This window comes from Tinamus guttatus, unplaced genomic scaffold (genome assembly GCF_059628265.1).
Source record: "Tinamus guttatus ecotype Peru unplaced genomic scaffold, ASM5962826v1 Tinamus_guttatus_pri_ptg000052l, whole genome shotgun sequence".
Taxonomy (NCBI): Eukaryota; Metazoa; Chordata; class Aves; order Tinamiformes; family Tinamidae; genus Tinamus; species Tinamus guttatus.
The window spans coordinates 10,685,034-10,702,512 of NW_028288586.1; the positions used below are offsets into that span (position 1 = coordinate 10,685,034).

The window sequence follows — 17,479 nt, forward strand, 5'->3', positions numbered from 1 at the left end:
GTCAAGCTCTCCAGTAAAGGTGTGAGCTGCTGACCTTTCCATTGTTATTAGCTGAGGATGGAAAAGTAGAAGACGAGTAAGTAGATGAATCCAAGTCTGGACCCTCCATGGAAGAGCTCTGAGATATGTCGGGCCCCTCAGTAGAAGAGGATCCCCCCTCTGCCCGTTGCACACTTACAATTTCAGAACTGTCCGAAGGGGTTACAGCAGAGTCTGGACCTTCTGTGGTAGTCTGAGAGCTATCACTAATTGGTGAGGAAGCCTGTGTACCGTCATTCAAGTCCATAGTGGCATCCGACTGCACAGCACTGATTTGGCTGGAGCTTCGGCTAAGCACATCATCTTCCCCCTCAGTAGCTGTACTGGTCAAATCACAGCTCGACAGGTCTACAGAGTCTGATTGCAATGTGTGTTGTGAACGAGGCTGCTCAGTAATGATATCGTGTCCAGTAGGATCAGCACCTGAACTCACTACTGACCCAGTTGTTGATACACCCGATGAAGAAGCCAGTTCACTGCTTATCTCACCCTTCATAGAAGCTGCAAAACAAAAACTCTTATGAGCCGAAAAATTATTTAAACTTGTGTTTAAAGGTATCTGCAAAAAGAAATTAAAAAAACACTCTACCCCATATTAAGTTACTGTAGACAAAGTCTGTAACTACACAGCTAAACTACAGGTAGATAAATAATTTTGGGTTTTGTTACATGCTTCTCAGGGTCCAGCTATTCCAAAGTCATTGTGCAATTTCATTTTACATTTTATATAGCATTAAAAGAGTGAATTTATAACAAAGTAATGCAAGTTGATTTCACTACTGAAAGGTAAAACAGTTACCTGCAAAGGATGCAGAACTGACATCTGATCGAGTTTCAGAATCATCCTCCAAACCTTCTTCTTCACCGAGAAGAATTTTACCTGAAAAGCAACATAACAAAAATATTCAGTTTTCCAACACTACAGCCAACTTTAAATGTTGAATATTTGACATCAATTAGACATGAAAACTATTTCTAAAAAGTTTATCTGAATTATTTTTCAAAGCTATGACAGGCAACAGAAGGAGGAGGGAAAGGAATGAAGACAGACCTTCATACAGGTCAGAATAGAAATGGACTGCAATGACAGAGACACGTAGTTAATTAACATTATTGTAACAATCGGGGAAACTACTTATTTATTACAGTTGATTTTATGGACTATGTTTAAGATGCTGTTAATTTCTTCAAGTATGTCCTGCTACAAAGGGCTAGATGGCTGGCACCTGGATGACTGTCCAAGGGACTGAAAGGAACAATAAGCACCATAAATTATTGAATAACCTATTCCTCCTTAAATCTAAAAAAGGTCCCTGTCAAAGGCTACTGGCACTTTGGGGCCTGGCAGTCCAATGAAAGCAGAATAGAAAATGCTTATAGGAAGAGTAGCACAGACTAGAAGCAAAAGACAAGATGAGCAGGAAAAGATGATGAATTGTGGACAACAGTCATTAAGATTCATGGACCACTAAGCCAAAAATAGCTTTGCACAGACTTTTGCTCCAGGAAAAAAATATTAAGCACCACTGATAAGCTAACACAACCACCTCAGAATTTGCTTACTCACAGTTAAATAACTATTTTAAATAGAAGCAACGGAGAGAGGAAGATATCTGCAAATGTACACTGTCTGGCAGCAAAACAAGAATGCAATTGCACTAAAAAGGCTGTACTTGGAAGAGGATACAGACCAAGCAACCAAGCACAGAGGGAGCAACCGAGCCCATCGTTCTGAATCTCACATGCTGAGACAGAGAGATTCATATCTACTAGTTAGAGATGTGCTTTCTTTACACTTTAAAACAAGCTGTATTGGTGGTCCAAGATCTACCATGCAAGATATCAATGTTTTAACAGCTCTAGGTGAATGTTTTCTTATCTCCAGGTTTCTAAGCTACAAGTGCAGGAAAGCATTAATAGACCTTGGTATTCACTTTATCACAATTGCTTTTATATGTAGAAAAACAATACTGTAGATTTGTCTTCCTCCAGGAAAGCATGTATTTTATGCTATTCAAACCTGTAGGTAAGGCAGAAAAGTAACCAAGACATTTCAATGCACCTTCTATGTAAAATAAATGTATTGCAGAACTACATATGCCCACAAAAGAAAGAGTAAACTCCTGCTACGAGTTCCCAACCAAGAGCAAAAAAGACAGTATTTTCTTTTATATTCTTAGATACATTTCACTGAAATAAGCCAGGATATTCTTCTGTTTTCCACAGCTGACCACCTTTAAAAGTAAGAAATAGGAAGCATGCTGAAGAACACTTCAGTAACTATACTATACTAGACTTTAATTGTTCACATAATCATATAAAACATGTCACAAAATAGTTTTCCTTTATTTTTAAAAGATTTCACAGTTAAGATGCAGACACAGGCTTTCATTCAGAAAATGAATTTTCAGTCTTTTATTGTAAAGAATTTTCTGAAGCTAGAACATAAGTAAACCAACATAGGTCACTCCTCAAAATTTAAGTCTGTTTGAAGCAGAATGACAGAAAAGTTGAAATTGTTACATTTTGTCCCACCTTTGAATATTATACCAATAAATTCCTCTTTTCGGAGCACCCTTTCCTTCACTCTATTGTTTCTAAATTAGAAGTGACCACTGCAGCATTAAGCACCGTTTCATTCAACACAACCACCATTCCACAGTGAGGATAACTTTTAAGAGCAAAAAAAAGCAGAAGACTGCTTGCATACACAAAAGATACATAGGAATACATATATATATATTTTTTTAAAAAAAGCATAAGTTAGGTTCTGCATAATAAGTGTGTATAATCTTAGCCTCGTCCAACCTTTTTTGAAAAAAATTCTTTAGCAGTGCTGCATTTTTCTGCCTACTGACTTATACTGACTGCATTACATTCATGCTTTCCCCTGCAGTGGCAAGATTTCAGTTACCTAAACCAAGTAATTCATCTATTACACTGCAGTATCTTGAGCAATTCCTCTAGTGTTTTTTTTTTTCTTTAAGTGAAGTTTAAATCTGTAACTAGATGTTATTCTTTTTTCCAGTCTGTGCATGAAAGTACATTTCACAGTAAAATCTATTTTTTAAAATTTTTACTTATGAATTACCAACTGAAGAAATTAATATATATATTAAGACACAAAATGAGCAGTGTTAGTCATCAAGGACAGGAAAGTAACAAGACATCATATCAAAGCATGCGAACATACACATGCACTAGTGAAAGAAGAGGAAAAAGAAACAGACCTAAAAGAACCATGGAGGTTAACTATTTTGAGAGTTACATTCAAGAATAAATATAGCCAAGAGGAAGAAAACCCTGTTCAGAGACTTTTAGATGTGCTTAGAAATGAAAATTTGACCAGGGAATATTGACGAATATTCGTCAGCATAGCTTTGCCAGTAAACTATATATATATAAAAAAAAAAAATGCTTTGAATAGTTTCAGTGCATCCTGGTTGCAACATCAGAAATTGAGAGAATTCTTTTAAGATTTATACTGATCAAGTTCAGCTGATAACAAGGCATTTGTGAATGAAGACCAGAGTTCAGCAAGACAATGAAGTGTGTGGGGGAAGTCAGAAAAGAATGCAATTAAAAATTTGGATTTGAAAATAATCACCTTTATGCTTTCTCGCAAGAACAGGGCTGCATGAAGACCCCCCTCCAGCTGCAAATCACAGAAAGTAAAACATCAGGGCAAGGACAGAGCTGCTGAAATCATGAAGGAATTCTAATAGCCACAAATGTGATTAAAAAAAAGAAAACCATAAAGTCAGGAATAAATAGAAAACTTGTTCCTTTTGAAGTTCACATTCTTTTGGATCAGAATTCTCAACAGGCTGCTGTGAATTGACTATTATTCCTCGCAGCTCATGTAAAATTAAAACAAAAAAGAAAAAAGAAAGTTTCACTGCTATGATTGCTTCTGGCTAATGAATTACCTTCCAAAAGCAGCAATATTAGAATGATCCATTAGTGCATTACAGCAGTTCTTACAGCAATCCAATCAGAGGTTGATTCTTATGAAACAGTTAAATAGCAGTTAAGAGACAATATTTTAAGAGCATGCACTTCACAGACAAGAACATTACTGAAAACCAATTTTAAAAGTTATGGATAAACTTAGCAGTTGTGTTTTAATTTCATGCTGGCTTTGCTTTTCGGCAAGGAGCTCTTGGCTAACAAGTTCTCATTAGATCAGCCTTCTATAAATTGATAGTTGCCAAATTTCTGGTAAGAAGAGCATGAATTTTGTGGAAAAAAAAAAAAAAAAAGTGGTCAGTCAACACTGTATAATGGAAAAATCCACCAGTACAAAACACAAACAGCAAGAAATACACTGGGATTTGCCATTACACAATATATGTGTATCCAGTTAAAGCAAAGAAAAAAGTCTTTTACTATACCTGGAAAAATTTTCATTCATGACTTTACACATTTCGTTTTATTCCTCATACTTTTAGCTAGCATTAAGAAACAGAGGCTGTGTCGTACATTCATGTTCATTTTTACTAAGGTGATGAAAACCACAGCTTACCTATGAGTTCCACTATGCTTCCACTGCGGCTCCTGAGGGCAGATTCATCTGTGGCCACGCTGACCTGCGCGACGCCCCCGCGGGCCGTCAGCGCGTGCAGGAGGTCGGGCGGCGGCGTTCGAAAGAGCTGCTGCAGCAGTTCTAAAGCTCCAGTCACTACGTTGTGGTCCTGATGCTGAGTGTAATGCAGAGTCAATTCGTAAACCTGAAACGCCAACCAAGTGCCAGTTTAAGTGCCTCTCAAGATAGAAGATGCTATATATACTCCCGTATACCACACTACATTTTAACAGTGCATTACATGACAGACGCATGCTTTGTCTGCATCATCCTTTCCCAAGAGAAAAATGTAATTTAACTGAAGTCAATTAACTGCTTTTTTGGTAAAAGTTTCTTTATTATTCTTTTTATTTATTTTTGTAAAAGGAGAATAGGATCAAAAAATGTGATAATGTTTACACAATTCTTTAGCTCCTTTGGGAGCACCTAATGCGTATCACTTTCATGGTATTTCTGATTATTAAAATATATCAAGCATTCTGATCACTGGGAAAAAGGTTGATTAACAGTGAAGAGGGATTTGGGAAAAGAATTCAGTATATCCAGAATACCATATGCAAGGATGTATATTTTTTTTCTCAAATAGTTCTCTTCAGCTTAGCATTACTGTTCTTTTACCTGTATAAGCTGTTCCGGGGAAGGTGAAATCTCCGTTTCCTTCCTTGTTACACCAAAGCTGCCTTTCAGGCTGGTGTCCTTCACTTGTTGTTGCAATAAAGGTATGAGATATCTTAATGTAAGCAACACACCAAGAATTAAGAGAGTAGGATGATCGTCCTCTACAGGAACCAACAAGCCTGGAGGTTGAGGAAACAAGCCAAACCACTTATCAATAATGGCCAATTTCAACACAAGTATGAGATGTAGTTCACATAACTGCTTCTTTAAAAATAAAAAAAAAATAAAAATAAAAATAAAAAACAACACCTAGCTGTAACTAGAGGATACTTTCTGAATGCAGATATCCTTTAAATTATGTTATTTAATACACACAACAAGGATCTAAATAATGTGAGAGAATGGTCAAAGCCCCCTGGCTTCTCCTCTATTCCCTACCACTCTTTGCCCAATAAAAATACAAGATATTTACCTTTTACAATCCCTGCTACTCCCCAAAAGATCTGGACTTTCTTGCTCCTGATTCTCCCCCTCCATTCTCCACTTGGCAAGTTAACAGAGGCTACAAATACTTTCCCCTCCTGCTCCCACCCACCGCTTCCATCCTAGTGTCATCAGAATGACATAGATGCTATTCTCTCTTTCCTGAAATATTGGAAACCTTGTCAATATATCTACTTGCTAATCACAAGGAATAAAACCCCAAATATATTAAGAATTATAAGTTACATAACAAATCAACAACATTCTAACTGAAAAGCAGAATCAATTCATGAAGTTCCTGGTAGTGCAACTGTTCAAGGGCAGGACCACAGCCAGGACATGAAAATATTACCTTTGAAACAGTACACAGGAAAATGAGTGAGCAGAAGCACACCATTTTCAAGTCACAGAGTGAAGACATGACAGCTATATTTTTTATCCACTCTGAAAAGAAACAAGCTCAGGAGATCATGCTTTAGGCATCTACCTATCTGTTCTCCTTACCCATAATTTACTAATACAGTCTATATATGAAAGAATTTCTTATCAGTGCCACAGCTGAGGCAAAAGTTTCCACGGAAATTAGCACAAGTGTCTTGTCATCAGTTCTACAACTACCCAAAGCTGCCTCCTTAGTGCTGGCTATTTCTTTAAAACACTATGAATCAATATTTCAGTACAGAGATACAAACATCTTTACCACCTTATCTCATTTAACACACAAAAGAGAAAGTAGTAGCAATATTTAACCTAGAGCCAGCACCTTTGCCTTACCCGAGAACCTCTCACATATGAAAGGTCTTAGATGAACAGATTATATTACTTAAGTAAATTCAGAGTTTTCCCCTGAATCTTACCTAAAAGTACATTCAATAACCAGGCATAAAAATACTGGGTTCTTCGTGAATGCTGACAGATGCTTACTGCTGATCCTGCTGCAGTTCGACGGATAGTTGGAGAGCTGGATTTCAGATTAGCTATGAAAGCCTTCAACAAGACCTGAAAACAAAAACATTTTATTTTTTAGAAGAAAAGCATAGAGAATTAAGTGTTCTTTTCACCCATTCAAAACACGAAGCAATGTACATAAAGCGATGGCAACTTTTGTCTTAATTCAAACATACAGCTACAACACAGATTTCCTATACATCTGACTGATGGCACTGATAGTTTGCTGTGCTTTGATTCAAAGCAGGGAGCCTTCATAGGTTAAAGATACCTTAATCTCATTGTCATTTGCAAAGTTGCCAAACGCTGCCATGATTTTTGGTATCGCTGCAGCTAGTGTCTCCTGTACTGATTCTTCAGGCCTCTTACTTATTCGTGTTAGACAGGGCAACAGGTTCACCAGGTAGGGCCTAAAGTATAATAAAGGAGAAACAAATAATTTGAAATCAAAACAATTTTATTCATCCAAACCACATAAGTCGTTATTAACTCATGCTCATATTCTGCACTATTATTACGGAATTCTGTATATTCTGAAGTATTACTACAGCTTATAATATGTATATACAATATGTATATGTATATACAATAGCTATATATAGGTAATAAAAGATACTTTCTGCAAACTGTAGTCAGAAGAATATTAAATAGAAAAAAATTAAAGAGAAAAATATACATTTAGAAAATTACAAGTCATTGTCTTCACAGGCTCTTTTTGGACTTCTCCCTGTCCACCTCAAGTCAAGTACAGTAGGACTAAAATTCTGTTACAGAAAACTAATCCAATAAAACTATTTCAGAGAGGACAGTGAGATGTGAGTAATTATGCAAAGTTTGAAAACAATAACATTTTGTTAATATCTAGACTGTGTTAAATGTATCTGAGAAAGTTCATTCTCAGGGTAAGTTTACCTGCACTTTTGTGGACGAACTAGATGGGCAAGCTCAGCAAATCTCCAGAGTGCAGCGCGTAGGCTTCGGGAAGCACCATTCTAGACAAAGTATGGAACATTTACGTTTCAGAAAGCAAACAGTTTTTACTCTCTTAAAAAAAAAAACTGCTTATTTTTGCTATTTTTTTCTTTAATTAAACACAGAAGCTTAAGATGCCTGCAAGTTCTAAATTTCCTTTTGTCAAAAGGAAGCCGTCAGCTCCACAGCTGCCTTCATTTTTCTAGTTGCTATCAAAAATTCCCCAAGTGACCCAAAATGGGTTTCAAAGAATGCCCAGCTAGAAAAGGAAATGACCCTTCCTTTACCCTGCTGAAAGAAGCACCCAGCAAGAAAGAGTGATGACAGAGGAGCCTAAGACAAATCACAGGAACATTTACACAGATGTAAACACAGTTAACAGCTCCCAAAAGCACCAAAGGACAATATTTATACTAATGCTACATTTCAATATACTAAAACACTTACTGTTTACCATATTCAAAAGGATGTGAAACATAGCAAAACTCACCTTTTTAATCTCTTTATACAGTTCTAATTGTAACCTAGGAAGATTTGAATCCATCAAAGCCTGCAACAAAACGTGTTGAGAATATACCATATCAGAGCAGAGGCACTCATACAATGTTACACATACAGCAAAACAGCATTAAAAAATATGGAACTATATAACCTTCCTTTATATATGACATATAGGGAGGAAAGTGTTAGATACAGGACAAGGTGAATACTAAAAAGGGACACCTTTATCTTCTGCTTAAAGAAAAGAAATGAAAAAGCAGACAACTCCACAAACTCTACTGGATACTTTCAGGTAATACTGAGTACAGCACCCATTCAGTCTGCCTAGGAACAGCCATATGAGACCAGACCACAGGTATAGCAGCTTAAAATGCTTTCAGGCAATGGCAGGGGGTTCAAACTTACATTAAATCATAATACTACTATTCACAAGCAATAAATGAGAGTTATTCTCTACAATACACCCACAGCTTCCAAATACTTACAAAATATTTTCTAAACGTACCACTAACCTTTTCCTCTTTTTTCCTACATAGCACATGCTATTATCACAGAATAACAGAATGCAGAATCACAGAATGCCTAAGGTTGGAAGGGACCTCTCGAGATCATCTAGTCCAATCCCCTGCTCCAGCAGGGACACCTAGAGCACATGGCACAGGGTGGTGCCCAGGCAGGTTTGGAAGATCTCCAGAGAAGAGGACTCCACAACCTCTCTGGGCAGCCTGTACCAGGGCCCTGTCACCCTCACAGGAAAGAGGTTCTTCCTCATATGGAGGTGGAACTGCCTGTGTTTCAACTTATACCCGTTAACCCTCATCCTGTCACCAGCCACCATGGAAAAGAGCCTGGCCCCATCCTCCCTACAGTTACCCCTCAGGCACTTGAACATGTTAATCAAATCTCCTCTCAGCCTTCTCTTCTCCAGACTAAACAGGCTCAGCTAGCGTAGTCTTTCCTCATATGATAGATGCTCCAATCCCCTAATCATCTTTGTGGCTCTCCACTGGACCCTCTCTAGAAATTCAATGTCCTCCTTGTACTGGCGAGCCCAGAACTAATGCATACATTAGAACACTATCTAAAAAAGATTTCTACCACTCCCCCAGATGGAATGAGATCTTCATGCAATGGCCAAGTGCACACACTATGGGATTTATGGAGTAACATAACACTGTTTTTAATTTCAACCCTTACAACTTGCCTACAACCATCTAGTTTCTGCCTTTTGAACATAAACAGTTCACATATTTATAAAATTACCTATGCTGACATAATGGTCTTTATGCAGAGGCCCAAACTGCTTAAGCAGAGTCACTGCAGTAACCTGGGATGATTCCCCTATCCTAAATCTGTAGCCCCAAGAATTTCACTTCTTCCTTACCATTTTACCAGGCAGTTTAATAAAAAAATATTACCTTGGCCAGAAAAATCTCACCTCAGTTACAACCTTTCACTATTGTACATACCACAACTATTAATTGTGGGTTCCAAGACTATGCAAGATATGGATCAATCTCACTTACCTTATGAAAACTAGATTTACATGTAAAATTCAATAGTGCTGTAGATAAGGATATCAAGCACCAGCAAAAGAGCACCAGTTGCAACTTGGCTTCAAAGTTGGGTAGCCCTTACATTACACACAATCTTAGCAATTCTTTTTATAAATGTAAACCTTTAGCAACTAAAAATCCATCCTAACCAGAAAAAAAAAAATGGGAGTATAGTCAACTCTAAATTATTACATTTAGTGAAACTAAATTACCGAGACTAACTCTACTAGCACACTCGCCACACACGCAGTACTAAAAGTGTTTACATCAGCTGCAGAAACAATTTAACATTACATCTCATCTACAAATATCTGATGACACTCATTTTGATTTTCTTTTTTTTTTAACATAAAGGTATTACCAGTGCTATTGAACCTTGAGCCCGTTATGCTAGCTACAAAATTCTGACAAGTAACAGCAACCATATTTAAAGATAACATACAGTGGTTTAGCTAAATGTATTTGTTGCTTCAGTCTATAGCCTTGATCACACAAAAGTGTTAGTGCCTTAATTCCACTAACCATAGTTTCCAGACAAATACACAGTTAACAAGTTAAACTTATTTCTATATTCTTGTATGTAAAAAGAAAAAATAAAAACCATCTTTCAGCAACAAAATTAGCCTAACACATCTGATAAAGCTATTTCTCCCTCTAAAGTCACGGAAGTATTAAAAAAAAAAAAAAAAGAGTGCTGACCCATATGCAAGTTTAAGGGCCTGATTCCTCCATTCCATTTATAACAAGCATGTTATTTGCATGATCAAAAATAAATCTATACATCTTTTTGTTTCAGCATTTATACACCAGGATATATTCCAGTGAAAGTCCAAGTTGGTTCTATGTAGTATAAAACATGGAATACAAATCATGATCAGCTTAGATTACACTCAGCAACTAATCTATCAATGTGGTTGGAATATCACAACCACAATTTCACAGCTGTGACCAAAGAGCGACTGAAAAAGGCTGTCATTTAAAATCCTCTTAACTAATACAAAACAAACTACTACATCAAGATCTGAATAAATAAATAAATAGTTGTTCAAGTTCCCCAGCTTACCTAGAAACATGCCAGAAAGGAGCAACAATTATTGAATAGATTAGTAGACTAAATTTGTGGCTCTATACAATTAAACATTTATGTAACTAAAGTGGTTAAATTGAGATTAAGCCTACAGAGGAGTTTCGTGGGAAAAAAAAAGAAAATTGAAGTTAGCATTCTTTAAGTCTGTTTCACAGCACCATAAAAAACAAATTAATAGTTATACAACAGTGCACACATTTCAGATCACTGAACTCCTATAAATGGAAAAAAAATATATCAGAATGAACCAGGTAGGGTAGTAGAGCAAAACAAGAAAGGCAAAAAAATGGCACTTGCTTATTCCCTCCCATTATAAGGTAACACTACACAAGCAGCCATACTTCTCCATGAACTTAATAAATAACTGTGGGAAAAAAAAATAGATTAGAACATCTTAATACAGAACAGAAGCTAAAATATCTAATTAAATGAGATGCCTCCTCTGCACATAAAAATCTTTCCTTAAAAGACATACAGAATTCCCTAAACAAGCTTACTTGGCCTCTCAAACATATTAAGAGAAATTTATCAAGAATGAGAAAAGCAATGAAAAGAACTTCAGTTTGACTTTGACATTGCATCCAGAAGAGGTCAGACCTTAAAATACAATACATAAAATTCTTACTTTAATAACTTTATTAAGGCATTCATCAGCAACCATCCGGACATCGGATTCTGCGTCCTCGCTGCAGAGGAGGAAGAGTTCCATAGCAATCCCCAACAGTTTCTGAAATTCTGGAGAATTTCTAAAGAAAGAAGCATTAGAATATCAGAGAATATACTGCAAAAAGTAAACATCTATGCTATTTCATGGAAAGGAGGGTTCATAATCTGACCACACATATTCAGTACAAAATTATTAAAGACAAGAAAAGGCTAGTGGATAAGGTGCTGGTGTTGGAGTAGGGAGTCTAGATGATTTGCTCTCCCCAAGCAAACAAACTTACAAGATATTCGACCACTCTATTCATTGAGGAACAGGACAAAGCCTACTCTGCCAACACTTAAAACAATGACCTCTTGGACTTTGGGTTGGGAAAAAAAAAAAACAAAAAACAAACAAAAACAAACAAAAAAAAACCTCACCACATTACACACTTTTAAATTTGAATTTTCAACAGAAGCTTGCCAATTTAAAACCAGCAACTAAACTATCAGGAAGCTTCTAAATGGATAATTCTCCAAAAATAGCTATTCATACTAACACAATGAATTACAGACAAACATCACCTTACCTTAAAGACTGAGCAACTATGTTTTCACATATTGTCAGGCAGTGATTCACTCTATCTTTCTTGGTAGTTGAAAGTTCTTTCTTTCTAAAAGAAGACAACAGAATTATCTAAGATTTCAAAAATGAGTAGCAACTATTTAAATACACTTGCCAGAGTAGTGTCTAACAATTATACAGGAAAAAAAGAGATGCATTCTTTCAGCTATCATATAAACTGTTTTTCAACTACCCTTAGACTCAGGAACTCCTATACTAGAACTGTGGGGAACACAGGCACTAGAGCAGACAAGCACTGCAAAGGGAAGGGTATAAATTTGAAAAAAAAAAAATGAACCATTTGACAAGAAATGTCATATTAATCCCATATCTGGGAAAATATTTGGGAAATAAAACTAAAGAATGAAGAGGACAGGGAAGGGGAGAAAAAAATCAGACAGAGGCTACAATAAAAACATTAATAAAACGGTAGGTGACAGGAGGCAATGGGAACACGGAAGAGTCAAAAACAGCACTTTTAAAAGACCTTCCTCACTTGTGCTATCACCTTAGCCTTTTTTTGGATTGAAGAGATATCAACCATTCTGTATCTGCACTGAAAATGATACTGAAGTAATTCTATCATGCATTATATTCTTCCAAATGCTTTTGTACTAAAAGAACAAAAAGCAAAATTCTAGCACAGTCTATGCATGTCAAGAGCAAGTCCCTAAGGAAACACCTGTATAGTCCAGGCAAGGCCAAGCTCAGTCAACTTTCAACAAACAGGTAAAAGGGAAGACAATTCACAAGGTCAAAGAATGGTTACAAAGACAATCTTAAGCATTTTATTGTTCCAAGAGGATTTAATAGGCCAAGCAGGTATCTACTTCCTTCACTAGGATCAGAACCTTGAACTCTTATCTCCAGGGGTGGAGAGAATGAGAAAGCGAGAAAAATGGGTAGTGAAGCAGCTGGTGGGGAAAAGAAAGGAGTGCACGATGGCTCTCCTTCAAGCACAAACATACGTTGGATTGATAGACTGATTTAGGCTTTGGTTCCAATCCTAGCCTAAATCAGTAGAAGAAAGGGCAATTTTCCCCAGACTAACTGTGCAAAAGGCACTACTGTTGATCAACAGCCCCATCAACCACAAAGCCCTTTCCTCAAAGGCGCAGCAGTGTGGAACACTCCTCAGAAGAGCCCCTTTGTGGTCAGTAACAGAGCTTCTGCACTCAGGGTTACAGAGACACTGCTACTTTCATGTTGTTAAGCAACCCTCCACAAAGCTGCAATGGGGCGACAGCAATCAAAGTTCTAGGAAAGCAGTTTCTGAACTCGATGGTCATGGCCAAATACACAGCTACAAACCTTGCAGAAAGATCTGAACCATGATTTGGACTCATGAGCCCAACTGAGGTGGGGACACAGCCATGGAGATTTGGGAATAGCTCGTCAGCCTGATCCACTATCACCAAGGACACATGAGAAGCTGCAGTTTCGGAACCCCTCAGCTAAAGGACGAGTAACCCAGATCACTGCCATTCCAACGATAAATGGCCTACAAGGCAAGTACCCCGTAGCCCCTTAAGTTAAGGCATTTCCATGCACACAAACAGGGGAAAAAAAAAAAAACACGAGATTTAAAAAATAATAGAGAACATTGTGATAATAGTGAGGTGCATGACTCCCCTATTTCCTCAACTTGAGGTGATCCTTTCTTAAAAGCCACTAAAAGTTTTATGGTTAAGAATGCATTTTTAAATAAACTGGGTATAGAGGGAAAAAAATCAGTTTCAGATTTATAAAAGTCAAACAAACCACATGTTCATGGCCTGAGGAAAACTGAAATATAGCACAAGATGCTAGTGCTGAAATACACAGATCAAAGAGAATTCAATTTATAATGGTCTCAAATGATGGCTGAGCTTTTTCAAGATGCATTCTCACCTTGCAAAACTTTTAATCATTCACTTAATCATAGTATAAACTCCTCTAAACCTTCATACCCAGAGGAAGTTTCCTCCCTTCTCCATTCCCTAAAAATGATTGTAGCTATGGTAGTTGTGAACATAAGTTTTATTTCATTGCACTCTGTCACCTACTCTTAAATTTATTGACACAGCAGCACTTGAAAGAAAGAGAAATGGTTTTAAATAATTAACCAGTAATAACACTGGAGCTGAACTCCACAGCCCTAAGTACCTCTTTGTTATGATACAAACACAGCAGAGAAGAGAGAATCTTCCTTTTTGTTCTCAAGCGAAAATTAAATCATGTGCATTTTTAACATATAGAGTTATTCTGTCTTAAAGATCTAAAGTAGTAGGGAAGCTGGAAAACGAACAAGGCAGCCTTGGGCAGTAACATTAATACAGTTAACAGAACACTGCGGTGCAGGAGGAATTAATGAATAAGAATTCTAACAGTTTCAACATAATGCTCTAATAATACTAAAGTTTCTGAAATGAGTTATTCTTTTTAAGTACCCTCAAGATCTTTCTTCCACCAGATGGAAAGAAAGGGGTTTAAAAGAGTTCGTTATAGACATTTCAGATTTTCTCCAGAAATTCTCTCATCTCACTTCAGAAATATCTTCCCTTTTAAATGTTTAAATAATAGTCTGGAATAAAAATATTTTTTCCATTACTTGTTAGAGACCATTTTATGTACACCAGCTTCAGTGTTCCTCCTTAAAGATGATCTCTTTTTTGGCTCATGTTCTTCTCTCTCCTCTGCCTTCACACACAAAACACAGAAGGAAAAAATAATGAAAAATTTTGGGGGGGCTGATCTATAACAAAAATTCTAACTATAATTGAAAATCATCTTCCATCTTCAAAAAAACCTGGAAAAATCTGGATAAATTTAAATGTCTATTTCCTTAACTAGAAAGGCATTTAAGCACCATTAAACTAGAGTTTAACAATCAATAAACAAAAAGGTGTTGAAAACAGAAAATGATAAAGTCATACCCAACAATTAGCAACTGGCAAAATATGAGTAACCAATCCAGTAATACACAATACCAGCCACCGTAGTAGAGATAAACTTCTTACGAAGATTTCTGCAAATGAACAACACATCTATCACTGAATTTATGGCTGAAACGAGTAACTCAAGCTTTCTGTTCCAGGCTATGCTTTTTGTTTTTAATGCAAAAAATAAGAAAGAATGCAGATAGTGCTCAGGTTACCATTTAAACTGAAAGAATAGAAGCTAAGGGTGAAAACTAAGCAGTCACTATCAATCAAGGGGAAGCACAGAAAACACAGAACTGAACTGGCAGTTCTGAGACCTTCATCTGCCATTTCCTAAGTGAGCTTCCAAGAAAATAGCTTTTGAAGGAAAGAGAGAAAGGGCTGAAGAAACAAACCCCCTAACAGGACAATATTTTGTGCATCTCGAGAGAGAACTCATGACTAAAAAGAAGAAAAAAAGCCCTATTCGGAATCTTCCTCTGGCTTCTACAGACACTCTAGGCAATAAGATTAACAAGCAATGCAAGAAAACCAGCAAGCCCAGAGGATTCTGCACCCCAAGTCCTGGAATAGTGGGTTAATAAGAGTTCCCACTCACTGGTGTTGATTTCTACTAAGCCTCGGAATTAAGAAAGTGTAAAAAAGACTGCAAAAAAATTAAGAATGCTGACACAGCATTAGCAGTCAAGTTAAATAGCTTTACATCAGAGAAAACTCAAAGAAGGTCCTGTAAGTGAAGAACAAAAACTTAAGTTCATCAAGAAATAAATGAAAAATAACAAAGCCCCAATATAAGCAACACTAAAAAAGCAAGGATTAGCAGGCTGAACAGCAGTCATCCAAACAGACTAGAAGCCCATACCCTAGAAACAGTATATCCAAAACCTGTCTAGGAATTGCCATTGGCAAGAAACTCACTGGGAATTACCCATGTTCACCCAGTCCTCGCCTAGGCAGCAGAAAACTAATGATAACAACATAAACAGCATCAACACCACCAATCTCTGAGCATGGCTGCAGTCAACCAAAATGCCCTAGAAAAACTGCTTGAGTACAGAAAATACCTATATTGAAGTTCTTTTGTTCTTGCAGAATCTCTTGCTGCAAAGCTAATGGTTAGAACCACGTCAAAAAATGTCAAATGGAAAACAGAACACAGTTCAGAGCAATTACAGTAACAAACTGTGAGATCGATTTAACAAGAGAAAAGATGAATTCTTTACCTTTGGAACAATCGAATTGAAGCTGGATACTCTTCCAGAAGAAACATGAGCCAATCATTCTGCTCCACTCACTGACAAGTTGTAAAAATGAACACGCTGTAGAAAATACCACGTGGTCTAACAGCTCATCTACTCTTCAGTTTCACTGATAAAACTCTGAATTTTTACATCAAACATATCAAAATGTGAGTCAGTGGGAGCTTTATGTCCCACCACCCTCCAAAAAAAAAAAAAAGAAAAAAAAAAAGAAAAGAAAAAGAAAGGTCTGAAAAAAAGTAAAAAATATCTATAGGAGAAAGTAAAGTGCCTTGGCTGGTGTAATGAGCGCTCAACCTGTTTTCATAGAGATGAACAAGAGAAACTAGAGAGGAGGCCATAAATTATCTTGTGTCTGTAACACATAGAAGGGTACCATACATACTTTTGCATATTAAAACCTCTCAAAATAGAAAAAGCTCTTCCCTCCCTGGCAAAAGCTTAAAAGCTTGAATTCAGTTAATATTGTAATAAAGCTGGAATGTTCATTTTGTATGAATAAAGTCATTTATAAGAAGTAAAAGAATAAGGAAAATAAAACTTCAACACATTGTGCAAATAACTATGTCTTACTGTGTTCCAGTTTCTCTGATTGATCTTAAAACACTTTAACAGCTGCAAACGGCCCTCAGAAGGACTCATTCACTAACCAGATGCAGAGTGCACCGTTTTTAACAGAATTACCTTTTAAAGGCAGCTTTGCCTATTCTAATAAGAAGATTTTGTTCAGTTTGCTTGATTGTTTTAATCTTATAGGATTAATATTGCAATGACAGAGTTTAAAGTAGTTTAGTTTAAAGTAAGAGAGTAGAGATCTGTCTTAACTTTTGTGATAGTAATAAAATATAGTTGCTGCAAAAGAGGACTTACATTCCAAGCATTTCTTTTTCACATGGACATTCACTGCAACACTATTTAACAATGGACTGTCCTCAAGTTTGCAAGTTATGTTTGCCCTGAAAGTTATTTCCATCCTCTTGCTGTCTTTTTAATTGCAGCTTAAACACTTGAAAATGTGAGATTCCCCGTGGTCCCTCAGCATCTTTTCAACTACAATACATTTTACCATTTAAACTTCAAAAAACAACAAAAAAATCCATCCACTTACTTGCACCACATAGTAACTCTGGCTAACAAAATCTCCAATAATGAGATTACTCTACAGCTGAGGGAATGACAGCCTGTCACTCATCTAATTTAAGCAACACGACAACTCTGATCTAACAAATAGTGTTAAACA

The 17,479-nt window shown here is 36.7% G+C and overlaps 1 protein-coding gene across 2 annotated transcripts in view; it reads right to left on the bottom strand.

The window, feature by feature from the left end:
* HTT (huntingtin) overlaps positions 1-17,479 on the bottom strand; it is a 71,135-nt gene that overhangs the window by 51,846 nt on the left and 1,810 nt on the right. The window contains exons 2-12 of one of the 2 annotated variants that reach the window (XM_088540034.1): positions 12,025-12,108; positions 11,415-11,535; positions 8,136-8,195; positions 7,586-7,665; positions 6,945-7,083; positions 6,583-6,724; positions 5,243-5,421; positions 4,565-4,769; positions 3,647-3,694; positions 839-919; positions 179-540 (exon numbers count right to left, since the gene is read on the bottom strand). In XM_088540034.1, the coding sequence (XP_088396160.1) occupies positions 179-540; positions 839-919; positions 3,647-3,694; positions 4,565-4,769; positions 5,243-5,421; positions 6,583-6,724; positions 6,945-7,083; positions 7,586-7,665; positions 8,136-8,195; positions 11,415-11,535; positions 12,025-12,108 (1,501 nt within the window). Of the gene's footprint in view, positions 1-34; positions 541-838; positions 920-3,646; positions 3,695-4,564; positions 4,770-5,242; positions 5,422-6,582; positions 6,725-6,944; positions 7,084-7,585; positions 7,666-8,135; positions 8,196-11,414; positions 11,536-12,024; positions 12,109-17,479 lie in introns of both variants that reach the window. The other variant, XM_088540033.1, reaches the window with a different exon arrangement.